At 41.7% G+C, this 27,802-nt stretch overlaps 1 protein-coding gene across 1 annotated transcript in view; it reads right to left on the reverse strand.

The window, feature by feature from the left end:
* The window catches only part of dnah5l (dynein, axonemal, heavy chain 5 like), a 261,395-nt gene that overhangs the window by 86,158 nt on the left and 147,435 nt on the right, over positions 1-27,802 (reverse strand). Inside the window, exons 57-62 of the mRNA XM_059972318.1 lie at positions 26,878-27,158; positions 24,589-24,804; positions 19,713-19,880; positions 18,875-19,093; positions 17,696-17,872; positions 5,001-5,195 (exon numbers count right to left, since the gene is read on the reverse strand). Coding sequence (XP_059828301.1) covers positions 5,001-5,195; positions 17,696-17,872; positions 18,875-19,093; positions 19,713-19,880; positions 24,589-24,804; positions 26,878-27,158 — 1,256 coding nt within the window. The remainder of the gene's footprint in view (positions 1-5,000; positions 5,196-17,695; positions 17,873-18,874; positions 19,094-19,712; positions 19,881-24,588; positions 24,805-26,877; positions 27,159-27,802) is intronic.

The following is a 27,802-nucleotide window of genomic DNA, read 5'->3' on the forward strand; positions in this document are numbered from 1 at the left end:
CTCCGCTATCTTTGTTTGAGTGAATGTGCGGAAGTTAGCAAGTTTTTCCTCGTGGTCGGGAGGGAGCTGCTGACACAGAGTCATGCGTACCCTGACGGACAGGCCTTTTCGTCTCATAAATCTAAAACACCACGATGGCCCACCTCTAAAATCTTCGATTTTCATTTTGGTGGTGATTGCTTTAGCCTTCAGTCTGATCTGCACGGTGGAAACACCGCGGCCGCCTGCTCTCTGTGTGTTAACCCAGTCTTCAAGAAAGTTTTCAAGTTCGGGCCATCTGCTATGATTACCTCTGAAAGCTTTTGTCGTCTTTTTGCATTGACTCAGTTCTTCACGCTGGCGTCTCCACCGTCTCACCATCGATTCATTTATGCCAAGATTATGTGCAGCAGCTCGATTTCCTTCTTCAACCGCCAGATTGATCGCCTTTAACTTAAAAGCTGCATCATATGCTTTTCTTCGAGTGTTTTCCATGTTGATCAGGGTGAGTACAAATGACTGATTTACAATAATTTAATTGTGAAAGTGCGCTTGATTTATCGTACAATTTCATTGGACCTCTGTGAACTACTCATCAATTTTATTGGTCTACTGTTACGAGGCAAAATGTTTTTGGCGGCATGAAAAAAAAACATGCATTAGCCGCACCGTAGTATAGGCCACAGTGTTCAAAGCGTGGGGAAAAAAGTAGCGGCTTATAGTCCGGAATTTACGGTAGTTCCAAGAACTGCTAAAGAACATTCATGAATTGAAGACAATGAATAAGTACATCCTGTCAAGACAACCTCTTTCTCCCCCTTCTTTTTCTTTTCCTTTGGAAGTACAGGACATGCCTAGTGCTCTTCCATGGGTGGTGTTAGAGGCAGATGCAGAGCAGACTCAATTGGCTTAATTCTTTTCCTATGTCTTATGGTCTCGTGGACATATAAGAGACTCTTAGATAGGAACATGGATTAAAGAAAACTGGAGGGCTATGGGAGAGGGAAGGCTCAGTTTGGTCTTGGAATAGGTTAAAAGTTTGTCACAAAATCCTGGGCCAAAAGCCTGTACTGTGCTAGGTTTTATGTTCTAGCCTGACCTGCTGAATGTATCTTCCTACTCTGTATTTTGCAATTTTGACATTCTTTTGACTGCATTGCTACTCACTCATTGAGCAGATAACCTTGTTTTCAGCTCATCATTATGGTCACCCTTGTTGTACCCTATCAGAGACAATCCCTCCCCTCCATCCCTGCAATTTAATGAACTTCTTTACGCTCCTTCCCACTTTGGATGAAGTGTCTTTGACTTGAAACATTAACTCTGTTTCTCTTCCCAAAATGCTGAATGTTTCCAGAATTTCAAGTTTTCCCTTTTGAATTTCCAGCATCTTTATTTCTTTTACCACTTTCATTCTCTCCAAGCATGTTTTCTTGTACAGTGTTTGTTAATTTCATATCAATTTATGTTACAACTTCCAAAAATATCCTATTTAACTGTATATATAGGAAGCTGATCTGATACATTTGCAAACACTTTAAGCTGACAAATGTACAAGTAATGCAAAAGAGTCTCTCAGAAAGTCTCCATTTTCTTGAAATGGCATGGAATTATATAGCACAGGAGAAAAATATCTGGCACACCATTCCATATTCATATGTTGCAAATATGAGATATTTACACTCTATTACTGAAGATACTAAATTACTTGTAATTACAGGAAAACTTGAAAGACAGGTTCTCAATAAAATTAATACCAAAGTAGAATTAAGCATTAATTAGAAACTTATAGCAGTTTGGAAATAATACAATTATTGTTTATGTGTGGCTGAAGAGATAATAACTAAACAAATGATTTATTGCCATATATTTTACAGAGTTAAGTTGGATAGTTAAGCATCCAAAGTGATGCAGATATATTGGTAAAGGCAATAATCATATCACTTCGTCCCACTGCAGCCCTTACTTTACTTGAGGGTTTCATCATCAGATAAGTAAATGCAGGTTATCTGAAGGAAGATGTCTTGCAATCATTCACAGATTGTCATTCTCAAGTAAATAAGCCCTAAGTTCCCATGTCAAATGCAACTGGCCCCTACCCCAATGCCATGAGCCACTTTGTATACAGTCATTACAGGAATGAATCCTTATTTTCATCAAATTCACACAACCATTAATCACACATGAAACTTAATTTTACATTAATGCCATGTTTTAAACCTCCGCATCTTCTCAACAACCCTGGATTCTACTGCTCCCTTACGTACTGGGGACAAAGGCCAATTAACCTACCAACCCACACGTCTATGGGATATGAGAGGAAACTGGAGAACTCAGAGGAATTTCATGCCATCACAGGTAGAAAATGCAAATTCCACACAGACAGCAACTGAAGATCAGGACTGAATACAACTGTCTTGCACTGTGTGGAAATGACTCTAATAGAGGCACCACTGTGCTAACAAAAAATGTCCAAGCTAGGCAAAGACTTTTTGTGGGTATTCTACTTACGTTAAAAAATAACCTGCATTTTTAGTTTTAATTAATGATGTTTTCTTGTGTGTTTGTATAAAGCAAGGTACCAATGAATAAGATGGTCAATGCATGAAGATAGTGTTGTCCTGGATGAAGAAAGTCAACTGGTGTTTTGAGTTTTCAAAATAATTCAATACTTACAGAGCATCACATTGTTACATCCAATCTTATCATATCTTCTTTCCATAATAAGATTATTAGAAATTATTTTTGTAGAACAAATAGCTAGAAATATCTGAGGGCACTGGGGTAATTTTATTAGGCAGTTCCTGGCAAACCAACAATGATTTGAATAAGTTAATAGCACCCAAGCTCTAAAATGTTACACATTCATGGTCTTTTCCTTGCATACTTTGCCTTAATGGAATTCACAAAGGAAAACATGTAATCCAAGACTAGAGCTGAAAGTTTAGAGGCCAGAGGGACCGGGGGTGGACATTTATCAGAGAAGATGAAGGATTGGCTCACATTGATGGGGAAAGCAGTGAGGGTGAGGACTGGCTCAAGAGGATCAGTGGCAGTAGAGTCATCATAGCCTAGGAAGGGGTAGAATCATAAGTTGAGGGATGAGATAGGTACATGGAGCTTAGAAAAGCAGAGGGCTATGCACAAGGGAAATTCTAGGCAGTCTCCAGAGTAGGTTACATGGTCAGCACAACATTGTGGACTGAACAGCCTGTAATGTGCTGTAAATTTCTGTGTCCTATGTCCTATGTTGAAACATGAGAGTAAGTTCAGTGACTGCAAGGATGATATTCAAGGATAGAACTCCAACTTGAAGAATAGGGCTTAGTAGTTAGGGTTTCCAGTTGTAATCTCTAGACTTGGGCATGCATTCAGTGGCCAAGATATATCAATAAACGCAAAATACCAAAGAAACTCAGCAGGTCAGGCAGCATTTATTTAAGAGAATAAACAGTCAACGTTCCAGGCCAAGACTCTTCACCATGACTGGAAAGCAAGGGGGAAGAAGCCAGAAAAAGAAGGTAGGTGGAAGGTAAGGCATACCAGCTGGCAGGTAAAACATTGAGCCAGGTGAGGGGGAAGGTAGATGAGTGGGAGGGGAGATGAAATGAGAAGCTGGGAGGTGATAAGTGGAAAAGGTAAAGGGCTGAAGAAGAAATAATTTGATAAGAGAAAATATAATAGAGAATATGATTGCTGGTCAGGTACTGTTATCAGCAGACCTGCTGGATCAATGGATAGAATTGATGAATTCCATTGCTAGTAAAAGATGACTATAGGGAGCAGTGATTATAGGCTTGGGTGGTTTGTCAACACCAGTATGTTTGGATGAGGCTAACTGGGCTTTGAAGGAGAGTTATCTTAAGTAGCTATCTAAATAGAGTAATTATCTGAACAGAGCTCCTACCATTGACCTAGGATGTACTCAGGTAGGCTCCATTCATTAGGACATTCTGAAACAGTTTTCACAGATACTGCCAAAGCCTTATTTTGACATGAGTGATAGGTTATTGCATGTGCTAGTTTGTCAGATCCATGGAAATAATATTTGCATGAAATCCTTGATTTTCAATAATATTTCAATTTTCAATGATATGGATGCACAGTGCACTAAATATGACACCTCATTCATTTTCTAGCTCTGGGACTTCTATTTCTACACTTCCTTACCATACCTCTGTCTCATAAAGCCTGACATACAATTAATAGCTTTATGTGCATAAGAGTTCCTGCAGCTGAGGGATATCCAAGCATCATACACACACACACACACACTGCTGGAGGAACTCAGCAGGTTAGACAGCATCTATGGAAATGAATAGACAGTGAACATTTCAGGCCAATGCCCTTCATCAGGACAGGAAAGGAGGGGAGAAAGCACTAAAATAAAAAGGTGGGGGGAGGGAAGGGGGACAAACTAGAAGGTGATAGAGGAAGCCAGGTGAGTGGTAAAGAGCTGGAGAAGACACTCTTTGATAGGAGAGGAGAGTGGACCATGGAGAAAGGGAAGAAGGAGGGGCACCAGGGAAAGGTGATAGGCAGCTGAGGAGAAGCAAGAAACCAAAGTAAGAAGTAGAAGAGGGAGGGGAGAGGAGAAAAGATAGAAATACCAAAAGGAGAAATCGATGTTCATGCCATCAGATTGGAGGCGACCTAGACAGAATACAAGGCCTCTTCCAGCCTGAAAATAGCCTCATCGTGGCAGAAGAGGAGGCCATAGTCCTCCTCTATGGCCTCCACCTCCGTACATGCACGGCTCCTCGATTATGCAGAGGATATGTGACAGCCATCTGGCAGTACAAATTTCACAAGCAGCAGTGGCACCAAGTATTTGGGTATACTGTAGTGCTTGTTAAGTAATAACTACTGGTCAGGATATATTGAAATGTCCTGGTATCTTTAATAAAACAAAAAGGTTGAACAGAAATATATTCTTCAAAACTTCAAATCTGTATCTGTTAATTAGATTTTAAATTTTAATTACTTAAATGTATAACATACAAGTAAAATTCCACACTTGCCTGCAGTTCATTGTCTTTTTCTTTATTTTTAATCCAGATTTTGCCTTGTCCTTGTGGATCAATCAGAAGAGGGTACCTTGTTGCTTTGGTTACTATAATGCCATTCTGTATTGACAGGTCATCACTTGGAAGGCCCTGCAGATTCCATTCACCAATGGTAGCATTATCAACCAGCATACTAATTAGATTAATGTCCTGAATGTTAAAAGGAATAAAAAATAAATCAATGTTGGAATCATTTTACAAGGTTGGCAGCAATTCATAAATATAAATAACACACACAAAATGCTGGAGGAACTCAGAAGGTCAGGCAGCATCTATGGAAAAGGGTAAACAGTCAACATTTCAGGCCGAAATCCTTTATCAGGACCTGCAATGTAACTTTACGAATCTATGAGCCAATGAACTTCTATTAAGGAATCCCAATTTCTCACTTTTCTTTCTCAAGAGGTTCACAGTATACCCAGATTCCTTTGTACCCTATCATTTAGTCTCTTCATATTCTGTTTGATAAAATGGTAAATGTTTTTCAGACTGGAAAGCAGCAGACTAGGATGTTTCCCAAGGAACAGTGTTCAGGCCAATTTTTATGCATATTAATGACCTGAACACTTCTCTATTAAGTTTTCATTGCCACTTTTTTATATATTTCTCTAACTTAGCTCTGCCTATTCACAACCTGTTACTATACTCTCACTGTTGATCACATCTTCAAAGTTTGCAACATCTGAAGATGTTCAAATTTTCTCTCACATTAAATTGGGCCCCATATATCAGAAAGGATGTGGTGTCTTTGGAAAGAGTCCAGAGGAGGTTCACAAGGATGGTAGCTGGAATGAAGGTGTTAAATATGAAGAGTGTTTGGAAGCTTTGGGCCTGTACTCACAGGAATTTAGAAGAATGTGGGGGATCTCACTGAAACTGACCGAATGTTGAAAGGACTGGATAGAGTGGAAGTGGAGATGAAGTTTCCTATGATGGGGGTATCCAGAACTAGAGGGCACAGCCTCAAAATTGAGGTAAGGAAGAATTTTTTTAGCCAGAGAGTAGTGAATCTGTTGGATGCTCTGCCACAGACTGCGTTGGAGACCAAGTCCGTGCGTATATTTAAGGCAGAAGTTGGTCGTTTCCTGATCAGACAGGGCATCAAAGAATATGGTGGGAAGACAGGTGTATGGGGTTGAGTTGAATCCAGGATCAGCCATGATGGAATGGTGGAGAAGTCTCGATTGTCTGAATGGACTAAATCTGCTCCTATGTCTTCTGGTCTTATGGTCTGAATTCACAATCATTAATAAAAGTAGTGCCACACTGATCCTTGGGAAACATAACAGTCTGAAAAAACTACTACGATTCTCTGCTTTCCACACTTGAAATGTTCTTATCCATGCTGTGACTGCTCCGTTGACCTAAATGCTAGCAAGCTTTTTTTCATGTTTTCAATTGCCATCAGAAAATCCATGCACATAACATCTACTGAATCCCTTCATCAACTGTCTAAGATATGTTGTTTATATTGTAGGGTAATGTAATGAGTGACAGATGACACACATTGTTCATAATAGAAACTATTCTACATATTTCACAAACACTGCCATTGAGTTGTGTTCACTTTATGAGATGGAGTCTGAGGTAATGACATCATAGAACATAGAACATAGAATAGTACAGCACATTACAGGCCCTTCAGCCCACAATGTTGTGCCGATCTTCAAACCCTGCCTCCCATATACTCCCCACCCCACCTTAAATTCCTCCATATACCTGTCTAGTAGTCTGTTAAACTTCATTAGTGTATCTGCCTCCACCACTGACACAGGCAGTGCATTCCACGCACCAACCACTCTCTGAGTGAAAAACCTTCCTCTAATATCCCCCTTGAACTTCCCTCCCCTTACCTTAAAGCCATGACCTCTTTTACTGAACAGTGGTGCCCTGGGGAAGAGGCACTGGCTGTCTACTCTGTCTATTCCTCTTAATATCTTGTACACCTCTATCATGTCTCCTCTCATCCTCCTTCTCTCCAAAGAGTAAGGCCCTAGCTTCCTTAATCTCTGATCATAATCCATACTCTCTAAACCAGACAGCATCCTGGTAAATTTGCTCTGTACCCTTTCCAATGCTTCCACATCCTTCCTGTAGTGAGGTGACCAGAACTGGACACAGTACTCTAAGTGTGGCCTAACTAGAGTTTTATACAGCTGCATTATTACATCGCGTCTCTTAAACTCTATCCCTCAATTTATGAAAGCTTTCTTAACTACCCTATCTACCTGTGAGGCAACTTTCAGGGATCTGTGGACATGTACCCCCAGATCCTTCTGCTCCTCCACACTACCAAGTATCCTGCCATCTACTTTGTACTCTGCCTTGGAGTTTGTCCTTCCAAAGTGTACCACCTCACACTTCTCTAGGTTAAACTCCATCTGCCACTTCTCAGCCCACTTCTGCATCCTATCAATGTCTCTCTGCAATCTTTGACAATCCTCTACACTATCTACAACATCACCAACCTTTGTATTACCTGCAAACTTGCCAACACACCCTTCTACCCCCACATCCAGGTCGTTAATAAAAATCACAAAAAGTAGAGGTCCCAGAACAGATCCTTGTGGGACACCTCTAGTCACAACCCTCCAATCTGAATGTACTCCCTCCACCATGACCCTCTGCCTTCTGCAGGCAAGCCAATTCTGAATCCACCTGGCCAAACTTTCCTGGATCCCATGCCTTCTGACTTTCTGAATAAGCCTACCATGTGGAAGCCTATCAGTGTAAGGTGATTGCTTTTGCTTTGTTTCTTAATAGAAGTGATATTGATGCACCATCAATAACTCACACTGAGACGTAGGCGAGATATCGGCTTTTATTGACTGGAAGAAGGAACCAGGAGTGAGTGTCTATCATACAAGGTCCTGGAGACTGAGGCCGATCTTCAGGCCGCAGGTCTCCTTTATACAGGGGCCTGTGGGAGGAGCCACAGGAGCAGTCAGCAGGGGCGTGTCCCAACAGGCACATAGTTCACCACATTCATCCCCCCTTCGTTTGAAAAAGTCCTCATGTAGCGAAGGTTCTTACAAGTCAAGCCGATCAGGCGGTCGAATCTGTCGCTGCGATCTACGTAGCACCGGCTGTGACCGCATAGGTGCCGGCAACATTGGCGATTGCACAGGGGACGGGGGTTGCGCGTGTTCTTGCCCACTAGGCGCCGGTGATCCCTCATGCATGTGCGAGGCGCCTGGTATAAATGCGTACGAAACGCCCGGTATACAAGTGTCGTGAGGAGTCTGTGTAGGGCCTGGTGAGTACGGTGTCACCTCTGGTGCAGGGTTCACAGTTACCGGAGAGCCTTCAGGGTAGTGGTCTGCTGCACCTGCGGGTGCCAGGTCGCGGATGGAGACCGTGTCCTCCCGCCCATCAGGTAAGACCACGTAAGCATACTGGGGGTTCGCATGGAGAAGGTGAACCCTCTCCACCAGCGGGGAGTATTTATTGCTCCTCACATGTTTCCGGAGCAGCATTGGCCCCGGGGACGTCAGCCAAACTGGTAGGGTGGTCCCAGTGACAGACTTCCTGGGAAAAGAGAATAGGCGTTCGTGAGGGGTGGCATTGGTGGACGTACATAACAGAGAGCGGATAGAGTGCAGTGCCTCAGGGAGGACCTCCTGCCATCGAGAGACCGGCAACCCTTTGGACTTGAGGGCTAAAAGTGTGGCCTTCCACACTGTGGCATTCTCCCGCTCTACCTGGCCATTACCCCGGGGATTATAACTCGTGGTCCGACTGGTAGCAATGCCCCTAGCTAGCAAGTACTGGCGCAGCTCTTCACTCATAAAGGAGGACCCTCTATCACTGTGGATATAGCAGGGATACCCGAACAGAGTGAAGAGCTGGCGCAGGGCTTTTATGACGGACGTGGCAGTGGTGTCGGGGCAGGGGATGGCAAAGGGGAACCGTGAGAACTCGTCAATAACACTGAGAAAATAGACATTGCGGTCAGTGGAGGGAAGGGGGCCCTTAAAGTCAACACTCAGGCGTTCAAAAGGGCGGGTGGCCTTGACAAGTTGTGCCGTGTCAGGACAGTAGAAGTGCGGTTTGCACTCGGCACAAATTTGGCAGTCCCTGGTCATCGTCCTGATGTCCTCCAGGGAGTACGGCAGGTTCCGAGCTTTCACAAAATGGTAAAATCGGGTGACCCCCGGATGGCAAAGTTGTGCATGAAGGGCGTACAGCTGGTCGAGCTGTGTGCTAGCACATGTTCCCCGGGATAGGGCATCAGGGGGCTCATTGAGTCTGCCAGGCCGGTACAGGATATCATAGGTGTAGGTGGAGAGTTCTATCCTCCACCGCAAAATCTTATCATTTTTGATCTTGCCCCGCTGTTGGTTGCTGAACAGGAACGCAACCGAGCGCTGGTCGGTCAGCACAGTGAATCTTTTGCCAGCAAGATAGTGCCTCCAGTGCCTAACAGCCTCCACTATGGCCTGGGCTTCTTTCTCCACCGCGGAGTGCCGAATTTCAGAGCCTTGGAGGGTGCAAGAAAAGAATGCTACTGGTCTGCCTTCCTGATTAAGGGTAGCAGCCAGAGCGAAATCGGAGGCATCACACTCCACTTGGAAGGGAGCGGTCTCGTCCACTGCATGCATCGTAGCTTTGGCAATGTCCACTTTAATGCAGTTGAAGGCTGCGCAGGCCTCAGCAGAGAGGGGAAACGAGGTAGACTTGACCAGGGGGCGAGCCTTGTCTGCGTAATGGGGGACCCATTGGGCGTAATAGGAAAAAAAACCCAGGCACCGTCTGAGTGCCTTGAGAGTGGTGGGAAGAGGGAGCTCTAACAGGGGGCGCATACGTTCGGGATCAGGCCCAATAACCCCGTTTTCCACGACATACCCAAGTATAGCAAGGCGGGTGGTACCAAAAACACACTTGTCCCTGTTATAAGTAAGGTTCAGAGCTGCGGCCACTTGGAGAAACCGTTGGAGGTTGGCGTCGTGATCTGGCCTGTCATGACCACAGATGGTGATGTTATCCAGATAGGGAAATGTGGCCTGCAGTTGGTACTGGTCCACCATCCGGTCCATTTCCCTCTGGAAGACAGAGACACCATTCGTGACACCGAAAGGGACGCGCAGGAAGTGATAGAGCCGGCCGCCCGCCTCGAAGGCGGTGTAGGGGCGGTCCTCTGGGCAGATGGGGAGCTGGTGATAAGCGGATTTCAGATCTATTGTCGAGTACACCTTATACTGAGCAATCTGGTTGACCATATCCGCGATGCGGGGTAGGGGGTATGCGTCAAGCTGCGTAAACCTATTGATGGTTTGACTATAGTCCACCACCATCCTATTTTTCTGCCCAGTCCGAACAACAACCACCTGGGCCCTCCAAGGGCTTGTGCTCGGCTCAATGATCCCCTCCCTGAGCAGCCGCTGCACCTCCGACCGAATGAAGGCCCGGTCCCCCGCGCTGTACCTCCTGCTTTTGGTTGCCACAGGTTTACAGTCGGGGGTCAGGTTGGCGAACAGCGGTGGGGGAGGGATCTTGAGAGTGGAGAGGCTGCAAGTGTCGGTAGCGCAGCTGTTGGCCTGGTTCTGGATGGGATGTGTGTGTCCGTGTGTGTGTGTGGTCAGTAGCGGGGTATGTGAAGAAGTCCCACAAAACTGAGGATTCTTGACAGTGAGTGGTGGGAGGGGCCCGTCGTATACCATAGTCACACTTTCGAGATGGCTCTGGAAGTCCAGCCCCAATAGCACAGGTGCACACAGATTAGGCATGACCAGCAGTTCAAAGTCCCGATATACTGTGCCTTGCACCACCAAAGTCGCTACACAACCCGCCCGGATGTCTGCGGACTGCGACCCAGAGGCCAAATGGAACCTCCGACTGACCGGCCGCGTTGCAAGTCCGCAGCGTTGCACTGTGTCCGGGTGAATAAAACTCCCAGTGCTGCCCGTGTCAAACAGGCATCCAGTCCAATGCCCCTCCACCTGGATGTCCATCATGGATCTTGCAAGCTGGTGTGGGGCGCTTTGGTCGAGAGTCACAGTGGCCAGAGTTGGATCGCCGTCGGGGTACCCGGTCAGCATCGGAGGGTCGGGGGCGGGGCATGCTGACGCCGACAAAGATGGCCGCTCACATCCGGGGTACCCGGTCAGCATCCGAGGATCGGGGGCGGGGCGTGCTGACGTCGACAAAGATGGCCGCCCACATCCCGGCATGCAAGATGGCGGCCCCCACGTTTCACCCGCAGCGCTGCACTCCGCTCGAGGTTGAGACTTACAGACCTTGGCGAAGTGGCCCCGCTTTCCGCAGCTGGAGCAGGTCGCTTCTCGCGCTGGACAGCGTTGTCGAGGATGTTTCTTTTGGCCACAGAAATAACAAAGCACGAGTTTCTTACGGGCCACAGCCGTGGTCTGGGTCGGGGAGCTCGTGGAATGGCGACTGGCGGCGGCGTTGGCGAATTCGCTCCCGGGAGCCGGCGGTGGCGGGGTCTGAGGCGTCCACGAAACCGGCGGGGAATCGCGCGACTGGACAGCGTTGGCGTTATGCCGCGCAGCTTCTAGAGCGTTGGCCTTCTCTATCGCCGAGCTTAAGGTAAGATCCGAGTTCTCCAGCAGCCGCTGGCGCATGTACACTGACCTCAGTCCCGTCACAAAGGCGTCTCGCACCAGCAGCTCCGCATGCTGTTCTGCCATGAGCGTCTTGCAGTCACAAGCTCGGACGAGTGTCTGTAGTGCTCGGAGAAACTCAGCGCACGATTCGCCAGGCCGCTGTTGCCGGGTAGCTAAGCGATGTCTTGCGTAGACGGTGTTCACCGGCCGCAGGTACTGTCGTTTGAGGGCGTCCAGTGCCCCTTCGTAGGTCGGCAGGTCCCGGATAAAGGAGTAAACTTTGGAGGAGACCCTCGAGAGTAGGATTCTGTGCATAACGGCGGGTTCAGTCGCACGAAGCTCCGCCAAGTACGATTGGAAGCATGCAAGCCAGTGTTCAAAAGCGAGAGCTGCGTCAGGGTCTTGAGGGTCCAAATCCAACCGGTCCGGACGCAAAACGGGTTCCATGTTTTAAAACTTCCAGTCAATAAAATTGATGCACCATCAATAACTCACACTGAGACGTAGGCGAGATATCGGCTTTTATTGACTGGAAGAAGGAACCAGGAGTGAGTGTCTATCATACAAGGTCCTGGAGACTGAGGCCGATCTTCAGGCCGCAGGTCTCCTTTATACAGGGGCCTGTGGGAGGAGCCACAGGAGCAGTCAGCAGGGGCGTGTCCCGACAGGCACATAGTTCACCACAAGAAGTAAAGGATTGTGGCTTTTGTTAAGCACATAAAATTATTTTCATGTGTTTTATTCACAAAATCCTACACTCGTGACCCCAGCGCTCTCAGATAATTCCAGAGTTATTCAACGACATATCAACCATTACAGTTGCTTTGAAGCTGCTGGAGTTTTGGGAGCAACATGCAGAAGCCCAATTCACTTTGTGAGAAATCACCGCAGACAATAGCAAATTTTACTATGTTGTAGCATCGCTAAGTAGTTCCATTGGAGTCAGAGTGGTGAGTCTACTAGAAGATCCACTGCACATGATAAATGTCACTCTGAAAACTCACCTCTGGACTGTCTGTCTGAGCACACCAAACAGTTGCTCACCTTGCCTGGCCTGAGTGGTGCTAGGCCTTCAGAACTAATGGACCACATGCTGTCTCTCCTGGGCAATTCACCATCCTTGCTTTATTTTTAAAGAACTCTTTATGCAACAAATGCCTGATCAAGTTTGCATAGTCCTCACTAATACACCTGCAAATGACTGTAGGGAGCTTGCTAAAATGGTCAATTGTCTACACTTGGCTGGGTAGAGATGCATTGATCTTCCTCCTTGCCCTGTCTCAATAAGCCCTGTCAGCAGAGCCTGCAGCAGACTCATTCCCGTGGTTTAGAACCAGACAAGGCCAGGTCTATGTTTTTACCATGCATGCTTTGGCATGGAGGCCAAAAAGTGCTGACCACCATGCAGCTTCGACAGTGACAGCGCAGTCACAGGCCTGTGGTTGGCTGAAGTCAATTTCAGGGATGCAGTAGTTTCTCTCCTGTGCACGTCTCATCCAGTTGCTCTCACCCCATAGTGTCTGCAAATTCTAGGCATATTATTTTTAGCTCCATTCATGGCCTCTCACATCTGGGCATGAAGGCCTCACAGAAACTGGTTGCTTTAAAGTTTGTGCATCATCAGCACCTTTCGAGGTCACTGAGCGATGGTTTGACCACGTAACATGGACCTGTTTAGGCCTCTCCCCACCTCCCACGGTTTTACACATCTCCTTACCAAAGTGGACCTTACCACCAGGTGGCCAGAGGTCGTCCCTCAAGTGTCAACGATGGTTGCAGACGTGGCTTGAACATTCATCAACACCTGGGTCACTCAGTTTGACACCCCTTTGGATATTTCATTTGACTCCAGACCCCAGTGTACATTTGACCTCTGGACTGCAATGGCCCAGAACCTCAGTGTTAAATTGCAACATATCATGGCTTATCACCCGCAGCCCAATGGCCTGTGTGTGCAGTTTCATCCTTCCTTAAAGGCTGCTCTGAGGGCCTCCCTGATGGACGAGTGTTTGTACAATCATCTCCTATGCGTCCTGCTGAGGCTCATAACGGCTCCAAAAGAGGAACTGCAGTCCTCAGCAGCTGAGCTGGTATATGGGCAGCCACTACGAGACCCGTGATTTTATTCCTGATACCTTGACCAGCTAGCTGGTATCTCAGCAACATTCAGCTCTCCTCAGTAAACTCAATTATTTTATACCTATTCCTATCTCCCTTCACGGTGTATGGCACTCCTGGGTTCCAGCTGACCTACGTTCTGCCTGATTCGTTTTGTCTGCCATGCTGCACACCAACATCCCATTAACTCCCAATATGATGGCCCATTCTGTGATTTGGAACAAAGTGAAAAGTTTTTTAAAGTGGATAGGAAGGGTAAACGTGTATGTATTTCTGTCGATCACCTTAAAATAGCCCACCAAGATCTGGTTCCACTACCATACCCCCTGGATCATCACACGACCATGTGTGTGACACCCTTGACAAGCCAGAGGCACCTGCTGTTACTCCAACCAAGGTATATAGGACCCAAGCCAGGAGGCTCATACGAACTTCAGACAGACTGATAATGCCAGTTTTGGTGACTTCTGGGTGTGTGTGGGGGGGGGGGGGGGAGAGAACCTGTGTAGGTAATGTAATGGGTCATTGATGTGCATAATAGAAACTGCTCAGTGTCATTGAGTTGTTATGTTCACTTTAAGAGATGGTGTCTGACGTAATGACATCAGTGTACGGTTACTGCTTTTGTTTTGTTTGTATTGGAAGTAAAGGGCTGCTAAGTTAAACAAGATTTGCCTTTAACAGGTTAATGCTAACTTCTATGCAGTGACTTTAACTTCTCCTAGTGCTATTAATATATTTTCTGATTATTATTTCTAAAAGCTGCCTCACCACCAAGACTAAACTGACTGGTTCATGTTGTTGCACCTCTTTCCTGAGTGTTGCATTAGCCACTTTCCAATCATTGGCACCTACTTACATCCAGAGAGGGTTTGAAGATTCCTTTACATCTACTTCATTCAGTAACCAAAAATGGTTCCCTTCCAGACTAAGTGAGTCTTTAACCACAGCTAGTCTTTCCTATATGTCCTCCTTACCACTTATTGTACCAACAATTGCATTTACTATTTTACCTTCATTTTGGCAGCAACGCCTTTCTCCATAAAAGTTGATACAATAACTCATTTTCTTTACCAGCCAAGCCATTTGCCTCACTGCACAGATCACTTTCTTGTTTTCTAATTGACTTTGTCTTTCCTCCACTGCTTATTATTGCCCATTTTATGCTCTTGGATTCCTCTTTATGTTAAGCATATTTATCCTTTCAATTGTCATTTATCCATCTAATTTACTTCCTCATCAGCTTATTGTATTCAGTTTGGTTCCAAGAATTATTCAACAGTTCACGATATTCTCTATCTTATAAGTTACTTAGGTATTTCTAGTTTTTGTTTCATAGAATTCTACAGCACATTACAGGCCCTTCAGCCCACAATGTTGTGCTGACCATGTAACCTACTCTAGAAACTGTCAAGAATTACCCTACCACGTAGCCCATGTACGAGTTCTCTAAGAGTCGTTTAAAAGACCTTTATCTGCTTCCACCACTTCACTGGCAGTGCATTCCATGTACCCACCACTCTTTGTGTGAAAAAATTAGAACCCTCCACTTCTCCTTTCTGGTAATGTTCACAGTCCATAACTTTCCAAAAGTTACTTATTATTCTGATATAATTATGAAGCTGCAGATAGATACCGACTAATTCTGGCAAATGTGATTAGTATAGATAGGCATATGGTCATAATGAAAGGCCTGGTTCAGTGCTATAAAACTATGATTTTTTGAAATTATTATTTCTGTTTTTGCACTACTTTTAATTTAATTATTTAATATACAGATGTATACTTACTGTAATTGATTTACCTTTTTTTCTATATTATCATATATATTGCACTGTACTGCTACCGCTAAGTTAACATGTGCTGGTGATATTAAACCTGATTCTGATACTGATTCCATCATTCCATTGAAAATCTACTTAACATTAATTAGTACTATCTTAGCCTGGCCAGATCGCTTCCCCAAATAAAATGCCTTACTTTGATTACTCATCAACCTTCTCTGTAATTAATCTCAGATTTATAATATGGTGATTACTCCCCTCCAGCGTCTTACCACTGATAAGTTATCCAATTGGTCTACCTCATTCTGCAAATTTAGATCCAATGATGTCACATTCTGTTTTCGATACTCCTCTTACACCTGTATTTCTTTGATTAATTTTCCCCTACTCAGAACCTCAATTAGTTTTGCAGCATCATTCAACTTGGTCCCTTCAATCAAACTGCTGAAGCCAGGCCTCAAGCACTGATCTCTATTGTACTCTATTAGTCACAGCCTACCAAGCTGAGAAAAATATGTTTCTTCATACTCTGCCTTCTGACCGTTAGCCAATTCTCAGTTCCAAGTACTTTAATTGTGTTCACCATTCACGATAAGGGATTTTATGAACAAGCTTTTGAAAAGTTAGATAGACAAAATCTACTGAGGTTTTATAAGATCAGACCACATTTAGAGTCTTGTGAGCAGTTTGGGCTCCATATCAAAGGAAGAATATGCTTGCATTTGAGAGGGTCCAGATGATGTTTACAAAAGTGATTTCAACAATGAAAGGATTACCACATGAGAAGATTTTATTTCTTTGGGCCTGTACTCCCTGGGGTTTAGAACAATGATGAGGGGACCTCATTGAAACCTTATGAATATTGAAATAACTGGATAGAGTGGACATAAAGAAGATGTTTTCAATAGTGAGAGAATATAGGACCAGTGGGCAAAGCCTCAGAATAGAAGAATGTCTCTTCAGAACAGAGATAAAGAATTTCTATAGCCTGAGAATGGTGATTCTGTCAAATTCATCCTCACAGACAGCTGTGGAGGCCAAATCATTGGTTATATTTAAAGTAGGTATTGACTTTTTCTTGATTAATAAGGGTATCAAAGGCTACAGGAAGAAGGTAGTAGAATGGAGCTGATAGGGAAAATAAATCAACCATGATTGTATGACAGAGAAGACTTGATGGGCTGAATGGCCTAAATCTCCTCCTGTCTTATGGTCTTATAATCGCTCCCCCTTCATATATATTTCCTTTTCAAAAATCCTTGCCAGCCTTCCTGTTGTTGTTTTCCAAATGTTGTTGATGACAGCATTTTCCTAATATTAGTGTTAGGCTGATAGGTTTGTAATTCCCCCTTTTTTCTCCCTTAAAGGCGACCTTCCAATCTGCTGGAGCAGTCCAGAATCTATCGTACTATTGAGTAGGGAGTTCCAAGATTTAGATACAGCAACAATGGAGGACTGGCAATATACTTCCAAGCCAGGGCAGTGCAAAGTTGGAAATGATCCTGGAGGTAATGATACTTTTATCTGAATGCTGCTCCTGTATTTCTTGATGACAGAAGCCATGAATTTGAGATGTGGTGTAAAGTAAGGCAGATGATTAAAATTGGTGTACATTGTAAATGGTACAGACTACAACACTGTGTACTGGTGTGGGAGTTAATGTGAGTCTGGAGTGCTGGATGTGTTTAATTGGGCACAGTAATTAAGATTGGCACGGCTTTGTCTTGCACATACCCGGCTTTGTGAGAGTTGTTTTATCCATCCAGCAAAATAGAGTGGATTCTGTCACACTCCAGATTTGTGCTTTGTGGATGGTGGATAGGTGTCAAGATGATAAGGGATGAGTAATCCAATTCAGGTTACGGTAAATGGTGGTAAATGGTGAACCCCCACCCACCTCCATACACTGGGGATGTTGGTAGTGGAAATTTACTGATGGTAATGCCATTGAATGTCAAGTGCAGGTTGCTTAGACTCTCTTATGTTGAACATGCTCTTTGTTTGGCATTTATTTAACAGGAATGTTATTATTAATCACAATTTCATATAACATTCTGTGCCTGTGCTTGCCAAACTTACACTCCATGCTGCACACTCACCTAAGTGAATTCTGAACACGCATCCTCTATGGAAACTGCACACAGATAAAATACGAAAATATTCAAATTTCTAGAAGGGTACTTACATCACTGAACGGAATTTTGTTGCTACTCATCTCATCTTTCCATATCTGAAACAGAATGTTCCTGTATTCTTGATTAAAAGGGCCAGAGTAAGAGAGGAATCCAGTAGCTAACAGAACATCACCCACTAAACGTATAATCTGGTCCTGGAAGAGTTTACTGCTTTCTGTCCACCGAACCTGAAGAATTAAAGATCAAGAAAAAAATAATAAATGTGCTCAGTGTTGCTTCATATCTCTAAAATTAGATACATATGCAGCTTCGAAGCTCTTTTCTAACATTTAACTAATAAATTTGCTTATGTCTAGTATCAGCTTTAACACTTGTCTCTTTACCTCAGTGAATGTCAATGCTAAGTGATTTGCTGTACATAGGATAGGGCTATAAGAGTTAAATACCAGTGAATTCTTTATCGTAGATAATTTATATTTTCATGTTTTCCCAGTCTATGCCAATTTAATCATTGTGCCTATTTAAAATAATACTACGCAAAAAAAAAAACCTCACTGATATGCCTAATGTTTGGGAATGATCTTCAAGGATTTGAAAAAAACTATTGGTGTAAAGCCCAAATATTAAACAAAATTTTCAAACCTTCTGATTCTATAGAAGCGATTGATATCTGATTTTCAATGGCTTAAATTTTAATAGTTTTAATAGCTTTATTTATTCCTTCAAACTAAAATTGAACATTTTTTTAACTTCAGCTGCAACCTTTACAATTAAGGAATTGAATTTAATTAAATAGCGCATGAATAATTGGAATTAAATTCCAATATATTCTCTTATACAGCCTTCTGAGTTCGGAGTCTCCATTTTGCAATACACGTCAATGAATAAAAAAATGACCCAAAATAAATAACTCCCTTTGGAAAACATAATTTTGCTGATATTGCTTTTTTGACAAAATAATATGTGTTATGACAATGTTGTCTGAATTAATAACCCAATTATGTTCCTGCTCAAGTTACAACCCAGTAATTTTGTAAACCCCTGGGATTACAAAGATTATGAAGTCCTCTTAAAACTTAAATACCAGTTTGAAGAATTTAATATTATCAGTATTTGCACAATCACATTGCTCTAATTGCTTAATTTTATCTGTGCAGACAATGACTATTTTGAATTTGTTCAATATTCACTAAATATTGTCATTGTGTTTATGACAAATAAAAGGTCACCTTTTCACCACCCAGACCTTCAATGAGGGCCGTGGCATTATTCATTCGCTTCCTGCAGGCCTCAGCATCATCAAGTAATGCTTGTTTTTCTGACATTGCAGCATCGTACATGGCCTGTACTTGATCTAGCTCCCGTTGCTTCTCATCCAGTTGTGCTTGGGCATTGTTCAGTTCTTCTTGGGCAACAACTAGCTTGGCTTCTTGCAGAGTCAGATTTGCCTTTTTTGCAAATAGACACATTGAAGCAATTAAAAAATATGGATGGTGAAATAGATCTAATCTGATTCCAATAGCATATTCTTTCTAATAGCTATGCAACTTAAACGACTAGTCCTTAAAGTAACTACAGTTATAACTTTAAAATAATTTAAAGTTAACATTTGGTGAAAACCTCATGAACAGTGAAACTTAATTTTTAATATTGTGCAGAAACATTCATCCCAGAAATTAACCCACATGAAATTAAAACAGCAGGGAAAAAAACAAAAATACAGCAAATTTATGTTGTTGCACACACTCATGAGCATTTAAAGTTCATTTAAAGCATTTAATATGTGTATTGTATAAACTTCAGAAATCTCATAACTTGGAAAATTCCATGAACAATTGCAAATTCCATTTATACTAATTTTTATATGAAAGAACTGAAAGCATTCACTACAACTTTTCATGATTCACAATAACCTAAATAAAAATCCACGGGAGTTTATTGAATGATATCAATGGTATCACCACATTTAATTATCAAAAACATCCATGATAAGTTAGGTGACATACGGATGACATGGATCCCATGGATCACAAGATGTGCAATCTATTTAATGCATTGAAATTATACCTTCAATGGAAGTACTTCTTTATTAATATCATAGAAGCTTGCCATGGCCTTCGTCCATGAACATAGGCCTGCAACATTCCCACATACTTTTTTAGCAGTCTCGAGATTGTAGTCATCCATATCTAGGTATGGTTGCAGCAAATCCACAACCTCTCCTGTGATGCTATCCTGTCCATTAAGAAAAAAGTATTTTTTAAGCAAAGAGAATTAATTAGTTAAGAAGAGTTTTCCAAAACTTGAAAATGTATCCAAACAGTTGTAATTGGCAATAATATTACCAAACTAGAGATCTGATTCTCCTCCGAGTGAACTCCAGGGTATATATAGGCATTATATTTCTCCAACTAAAATTATGGACTAGACAACCAAGAAATATTATACACCTAACCTTGTCCACTCAACCACTAATCACCCCAAAATCTTCAGATCCGGAGACCACTAGTTTAACCACTACATTACCCTCAATCCTGGTGTCCTACAAGGTTGCATTCTCATCCCTATTCTCCCTAGTCACTTAGAACTATGTGGCTAAATTCTGCTCCAACTCCATTTATAAGTTTATAAATTAGGGTGCTATCAAACAAAAACTAGATGGAGTACAGGAAAATGATAGAGAGTGTAGCAGCATGCTGTCAGTACAGCCACCCTTCCCTCAATACCAGCAGAGTGAAGGAGCTTGTCATTGACTTCAGGAAATGATGTATACACACCCCTGTTTGTATTTAGGGCCTGAGGTGGAGATGGTTGAGAGATTCGGATTCCTAGGTATTATATAACCAACAATTCCTTTGTCCATCTGAATGCTATGGCCAAAGAAAACATACCAGAGCCTCCACGTCCTCAGAGGGCTAAGGAAATTTGTCATGACCCCAATCATTCTTCCAGGTGTGTCACAGTCTGGTATGGTAACTGCTTTGATCAAATCCACAAGAGAATTGTGAACAAAACCTGGTCCATCATGCAAACCACTCTACCCTCTATACTTGCCACTGTTTGATAAAGCAGCCAACATAATCAAGAACCCCTCCTACTCTACTCATTCTCCCTTCCCTCCTCTTCCATCAGGTAGAAGACATGAAAGCTTAAAAGTACATACAACCCAACACAAAGACAGCTCTTATCCACAGTTTTCACACTACTAAATGAAAATCTCATGTAGTGGAAAAACCCCCACTCCTAAACAACCTTGTTGTAGCCTTTGAACTTTATTTGTCTACCTGCCCTGCACTTCTTCAGTAACTGTAACACAATATTCTGCATTCTCTTTTCTTTTTACTGCCTTAATGTACTTATGCATGATGTGATCTAATTGGATGGTATAGAAAACAAAAGCTTTTGGCTATTTATCAGTACATGTGACTATAGTAAACCAATACCAACTACAAGATTGTCGCCCAAGTGACCCCACACCTCCTTCCTGGAAACAAGCTGCAGGTAATCAGTTCACATATCGCTACAATAATTCTTAAAAAATCTAGTCCCACAAATGTAGCCCTATCCTCTGGTCCAACCAAAACCAGTGACATAGGAACAGTACTATTAGAAACCCCTACTTGAAGGCTCACCTCCCCTTGTGATTATGGCACTGTAAGCTGTTATTTGGAAGGGCTGCCCCACAACGCTACTCAAGAAACTTCACCACGGAGAGTTTCTGGTCCTGCGTAATGATTGAATTTTAAGCCATTTTGGCATAATTGAAACTAAGTTGGTCACACAGAAAAGTCTATGAATATTTGGGACCTCAATTTTTTGAAGACTTCAGTTTTGTACTCCCAAATCTCTAATGCTATTGTCTCTACAGCAAAATAAAAACACTGGTATGAAGCATAATCACAGAGTCAAGCCATATGGAATATTTCAAATTATGAAGTATTAGTCATGTTTTGGAAAATAAACAAGATAAAACAATTCCATTTGCACTACATACTTTGACAAAGAGTAAGATGTTATAAGTTATATTTGAAAGAGAAAAAAATCAACCCTTCCTATTGGGTAGACCTATTACTTGGTTTACAGACAATTAATATTTGTTAATAATTTTTCATTGTGAGTGAAGAATACAGCAACACAGACATAGTGGTTTTCAAGAAAATATATAATTGCAGATGTGTTGTCAAGGTTACCATATAAGATGCAGATTGAGTGTGGGAGCATAATTGTCACGCTGAAAATAGTAGACCACAATTTTTTTAGCTATAGCAATGGAAGCTGTCAAGAAGACTTAAAATGCTGTTCTCAAATGGATATATGAAAAGTATTTCAGTGATAAACCAAATTATACAAATATCCAGATGAAGAACGTATACTAAAATATAACCAATGATACGAGTTGTCAATTAAACAAGCATGTGTTAAATAGGGACACAATGTATCAAGTGGTTTAAGGGGTCAGATTTTGGAAGAATTTCAGACTAAATATTCAAATTCACAGGTATAAATGCATAGAAGTTTTGTTACTTGCTTGGGTTAGATGAAAATTTGAAAAACTGGCAGACCCTTGAATTAGTTACTGAGACTTTTAGAGTTAAACAGTAAAGCAACAGAGCATAAGCAGTACAGATGAGCTATTGCAAGAAAGTGGTTTACAACTTTTGTAAAGTCACATACTTATTTAAAATGTGTTGAGGTAGAAAATGCTGTCTTTGTGTACAGCAGAGAATTGAGTAATTGTGATCTATTTCTTCATGCCATAGTTTATCAAGTGAGTAAGCCTTGAATAATGGCCCTCAGTTTTGTTCACTTCTAACTAAGCATTTAAAAAATAACAAGATCATGTTAAACACACACATATAATCCTGCAGCAAATAGTATGGTGCAGATATCAACAAAGATTGAGGAAACAGGCATTTCAAGTCTATACATTTTCACAATGATACAGCTACTGGGTAACTTCTGCTAAACTCCAGAACAACCATGTTGCACAGTAGATTAACTCCTGTTGAATTATTCTTGTATGTTCCCTCAGGACCAAAAATGACTTCTTCCATTCTGGTTCTTAGATGACTGATGAGACCAATGCATGTTTTTGTCCTCTGTAATGGGTCGTGCATTGAAAGCTACAGGGGTGGATAGTTTGTTAATGGTGCATTGCTATCACCAGTTATAGAAACATAGAAAACCTACAGCACAATACAGGCCCTTCAGCCCACAAAGCTGTGCTGAACATGTCCTTACCTTAGAAATTACCTCGGGTAACCCATAGCCCTCTATTTTTCTGAGCTCCATATACCTGTCCAGGAGTCTCTTAAAAGGCCCTATTGTATCCGCCTCCACCACTGTCGTCTGCAGCCCATTCCACATACTCACCACTCTGCGTAAAAAACTTACCCCTGACATCTCCTCTGTACCTCCTTCTAAGTACCTTAAAACTGTGCCCTCTCATGTGAGCCATTTTAGCCCTGGGAAAAAGCCTCTGATTATCCACACGATCAATGCCTCTCATCATCTGAAACACCTCTATCAGGTCACCTCTCATCCTCCTTCGCTCCAAGGAAAAAAGGCTGAGTTCACTCAACCTATTCTCATAAGGCATGCTCCCCAATCCAGGCAGCATCCTTGTAAATCTCCTCTACACCCTTTCTATTGTTTCCACATCCTTCCTGTAGTGAGGCAACCAAAACTGAGCACAGTACTCCAAGTGGGGTCTGACCAGGTGTTATTTAGCTGCAACATTACCTCTCAGCTCCTAAACTGAATCTCATGATTGATGAAGGTCAATGCACCATATGCTTTCTTAACCACAGAGTCAACCTATGCAGCAGCTTTGAGTGTCCTATGGACTCAGACCCCAAGATCCCCTGATCCTCCATTCTCCTACGAGTCTTATCATTAACACTATATTCTGCCAACATATTTGATCTCCCAAAATGAACCACCTCACACTTATCTGGGTTGAACTCCATCTACCACTTCTCAGTCCAGTTTTGCATCCTATCAATGTCCCGCTGTAACCACTGACAGTGCATTCTAATTATTTCACCAGCAAATTTGATATGATTATTCCTCCAAAAGGTAAATGTTTCAGCCATCACCATTCTAGCAAATATATTATAGTGCTAGGGAGATGAGAATATTTGATAACATTTGTCTGAATAAGGGAAAGCGATTAAAGAGAGAAAAAAATCTCAAAAATATATACAGTGAAAGTCAAACCATAACATTCAGTATTCCATTGTATGCTAATTTTTTCAGATTCAGCAACACTTCAGGATTTAGTATGATTGCACAAAATATGTTTGTGATATTAAACCCGATTCTGATTACTGTAGCTCAAATTAATGATTTAATTTTTGCATTTATTCTGATGAGCATTACTCAATTTCAACAGAACAATCATGTAACAGTATGCAAAATTATTACTACGTAATGAAATTATTTCAAGGTAAAGTAAAATTTGTATAAGTAACGGGCAGGCCTATGGAACTACTGTGTATGATTTCTTGAACCAGATGACACAGTACAAGTGATTAGAATTAGCAGTGTCAAGGAGCTTGGCTCTAAGTATGTCAAAATAAAAGTTAGAATATCGGAACTTACAGGTACCCATCGTTAATTAAAAACTAAATAATAACATTTTAGTGTCAAATTGCCTGATACCTTTGAACAGCAATGCAAAGAATCACAATTCTGTATTTGTAAGTGGCCCTTGTTCATTAACAGGAAAAGGAAGGGAAAATAAGGAATCCAGTTTTGGAGATCTGTAGAGAAACTTGGAATCATGTAGTCAACTGATTCCAGGTCTCCCCACTGTTCTGGGAATACAGATTATATAAAAATAATCACATAAAAAACCAGCATCAAACATTTAAATGAATGTGATAATTTACAAGTGGAAACACTAAATACTCACAAGAAGATAGCAATTATTGCTTATTACCTTTGCAAATGTCAGCAACATGTTAAGAAAGGAAGAGTTGTTCATCAACTTTGAAGCTTCACCCCAGGAAGGTTTCACACAGGGTCGATCTGGATCAACAGTGACAAGGTCTACTTTTCTTTGGAAAAGAAGCAGCACACAGTCCATGATTCGCATGATCAAGTGAGGTGGCTTGCCTAATTTGCGTACTGTGGCAATATCAGCTGGTTTAATAGTCTGTAAATATTTTTAAACAATATTAATAATAACTTATGACAATTTTTAATATTCAAGAAAAAAAATCCAAAAGAATACTGCAGATGCTAGAAATCCAAAATCAAAAGAATTGTTAACACTCAACAGGCCATGCAAAAAGAAAATAACAAAGTTGTAGAGAAGGCAAGAGTAGGAAGGGATAGAAAAAAAGGGAATATTTCTGATTGAAAACAGGGTTGCTCTGGTGATAAACTGCAAACTGCAATCATAATTTTCTGCTGACTGTGAAGACAGTCACACTCCAAATGTGAAAGTTTAAAATAAATTTATTATCAAACTACATATATGCTACCATATGCTACCCTGAGGGTCATTTTATTTCAGGTATTCACAGTAGAACAAACAAATACAACAGGATCAATGAAAGACTACAAACAAACAAAAACTGACAAACAATCAACTAAATAAATAAATAATACTAAGAACATGAGTGTCTTGAAAGTGAATTCATAGTTAGTGAATTCAGAGTGAAATTATCCATGCTGGTTCTGAAGCTTGATAGTTGTAGGGTAATAATTGTTGCTGAACCTGGTGGTGTGGGACCTAAGTCTCCTTCCTGATGGCAGCTGCAAAAAGACAGCATGGTGTAAGTAACCTTTAAGCAGTGTGCCTGACTTATAGCAATAATGAGTAGAGAACCCAGGTCCCCTTTGTCACATTATATTTTCCCATCATGTAATGGGATCACAAGAGCAATTTGATGATATTACATAAATATCACAAGCAGGAGAAAACTGACAGAAGGTCTGCTGGCATAATGAAGTAATGAAAGAACAAGAAAAAAATCTTAGGAACTGAAATTTGAGCTATTTATGGGAGTACAAATAGTCACTTCTTGGTGTTGTGAAATGCTAACATTTTTCTGAATACATAATTATTTGCTCATTTTGGATGACTGAATTATACTATGGAAGAATTAACGTACCACATTGCACTGGTTATATTAATGTTATCAGGTCTTAAGTCACTGATCTGTTAACAAAATTCCTAATGGCTATTTTAGCTACGACAATTATTAGTGATACCAATGAATGTGAAGCTGCTACTGAGATCTCCAATGTCCAAGTGGTAATGCTGATAATCAAATTGTTGAGGTATGATTTCTTTCCCAGTAAAATACTTCTCCATTCTTATTTAAACAATATCTCACACTTGATATACAGCTTTAGATACCAGGACGTCCATCTTAGCATAGCTCATGCATTGTATTTGCCCCCACCCAATCTGGGGTAGATCTCAGGTGTTCTGCAGGAAAACTCAAGGTTTAGCCTTGCTGCCATGTATTTGACCATGACCAGGGTCAAGGCACAGATGTCAAATCCTGAAACCCCAACACACCTCTCCAAGATGGCCTATGATGTGCTATTGTTAAGTGCCTTTTCAAAATGTTTATTATAATTTGAGAATTTAAAATACATTGATAAAAATTTAATTGCAAATCATTTAAATTATTAAGAATGTCAAGAACTGTAAATGTATTTAAAATACATTTAGATGCTATAAGTTCATTTTAAATTTTAATATTAATGGGAGGGTGTAATATTTATCATCATTGACTTTTTACATCGAGGTCAGAACTTCATTCAAGTGAATAGGATCACCCTAGATATGCCTTCTATGGTCGGCAATAAGCCTGTGCTAAACACAAAGAGTACTCTGCTCCTTAAAACATGGTTAAGCTCTGCCCTGGCCTCAGCGCTGAGTCATGGAGGAGACTGAGAAGTCAAGAAGATCAGAGCTGCCATGAAGAAGCTAATCCTCAGTAAGGACCACCCCAGGGACCTCTTCAGCACATTGCTAAAAGTATGAGCATTCTGTACTGACATTGAGGGTTAGAATGCCAACAACAAACATACACACTGGAATGGGTTCTGATCAAAATCACTTAGTGCCAGGGTAAGAGAACGTCCTTTTAATAACAGCTAAGTAAGTATTTGGGAACAAGAAAAGGAGCACGAGTTTCTCAATGGAATGGAAAAAAACTCAAGACAAACTTCACTCCATACATTTTATATTCAAGTATTGGTTACAAACCTGTAAAGCTGCTTCAGCTTCTTCTAATGCAGGCTTAGCTGCTTCCAGTTTAGTTTCAGCTACGTGCTTGTCAGCTGCTATTTCATCTACAAGGAGCTGAGCTTTGTCTTTCACTTTCTGAACCTGTGTTTTAACAGTCTCGGCGGCCTGAGCCTTTAAAGTCACTTCCTGCAGAACTCCATCTGCCTTTTTCGAAGCGACTGCTAAATCTTTTTCCTTAACCACCAGTTCTTTAGATAGTTCATTAACTGACACCTCAGCCTCCATTAGCTTAGCCAAACCTGTAGTGAAGGAGAAAAACATTGAGTAGGAAATAGGTACTGATTTTTTAAAAAACACTATTACAAACCTCCAAATATATCCAGATAATACTTCTAAGAATTATATTCTCAATGCGTTTATAAATGTTTTGGGAAACAGCATTAAGAATTTCTTGAGAAAAGTTCATCAAAGTTAAATAAATGACTGAGGAACATATTTCCTGTTGTATTAGGATATATCCCAAATATCAACTTTTCCTTAAGTCTGAAAACTTGTTCCTACTTCATTTTTTCTGACCACATTATGACCAAAGTAAGTGGCATTGCAGGGAGTTGGGGGTAAAAGATTTTACATCTGCTGATAATCTTTAAGGCAATGGAAATACAATATGAAAGAGCAAAGACAAGTTATTGAACTTCATTATATTCTGTAACATCCAGCATCTCTAAAAGGATCCTCCAACCAAACATATCTTTATCTCCCTCCCCTCTCCGCTTTCTTCAGGGATTGCTCCCTCTATAATTACCTTGTCCACTCATCCCTCTCTACTAATCTCCCACCTGGCACTTATCCCTGAAAGTGGCCAAAGTGCTACACCTGCCCATTCACCTCCCCCCTCACCTCCATTCAGGACCCAAACAGTCCTTCCAGGTGAGGCAACACT

The sequence above is a fragment of the Hypanus sabinus genome, chromosome 6 (assembly GCF_030144855.1).
Source record: "Hypanus sabinus isolate sHypSab1 chromosome 6, sHypSab1.hap1, whole genome shotgun sequence".
Classification (NCBI taxonomy): Eukaryota; Metazoa; Chordata; class Chondrichthyes; order Myliobatiformes; family Dasyatidae; genus Hypanus; species Hypanus sabinus.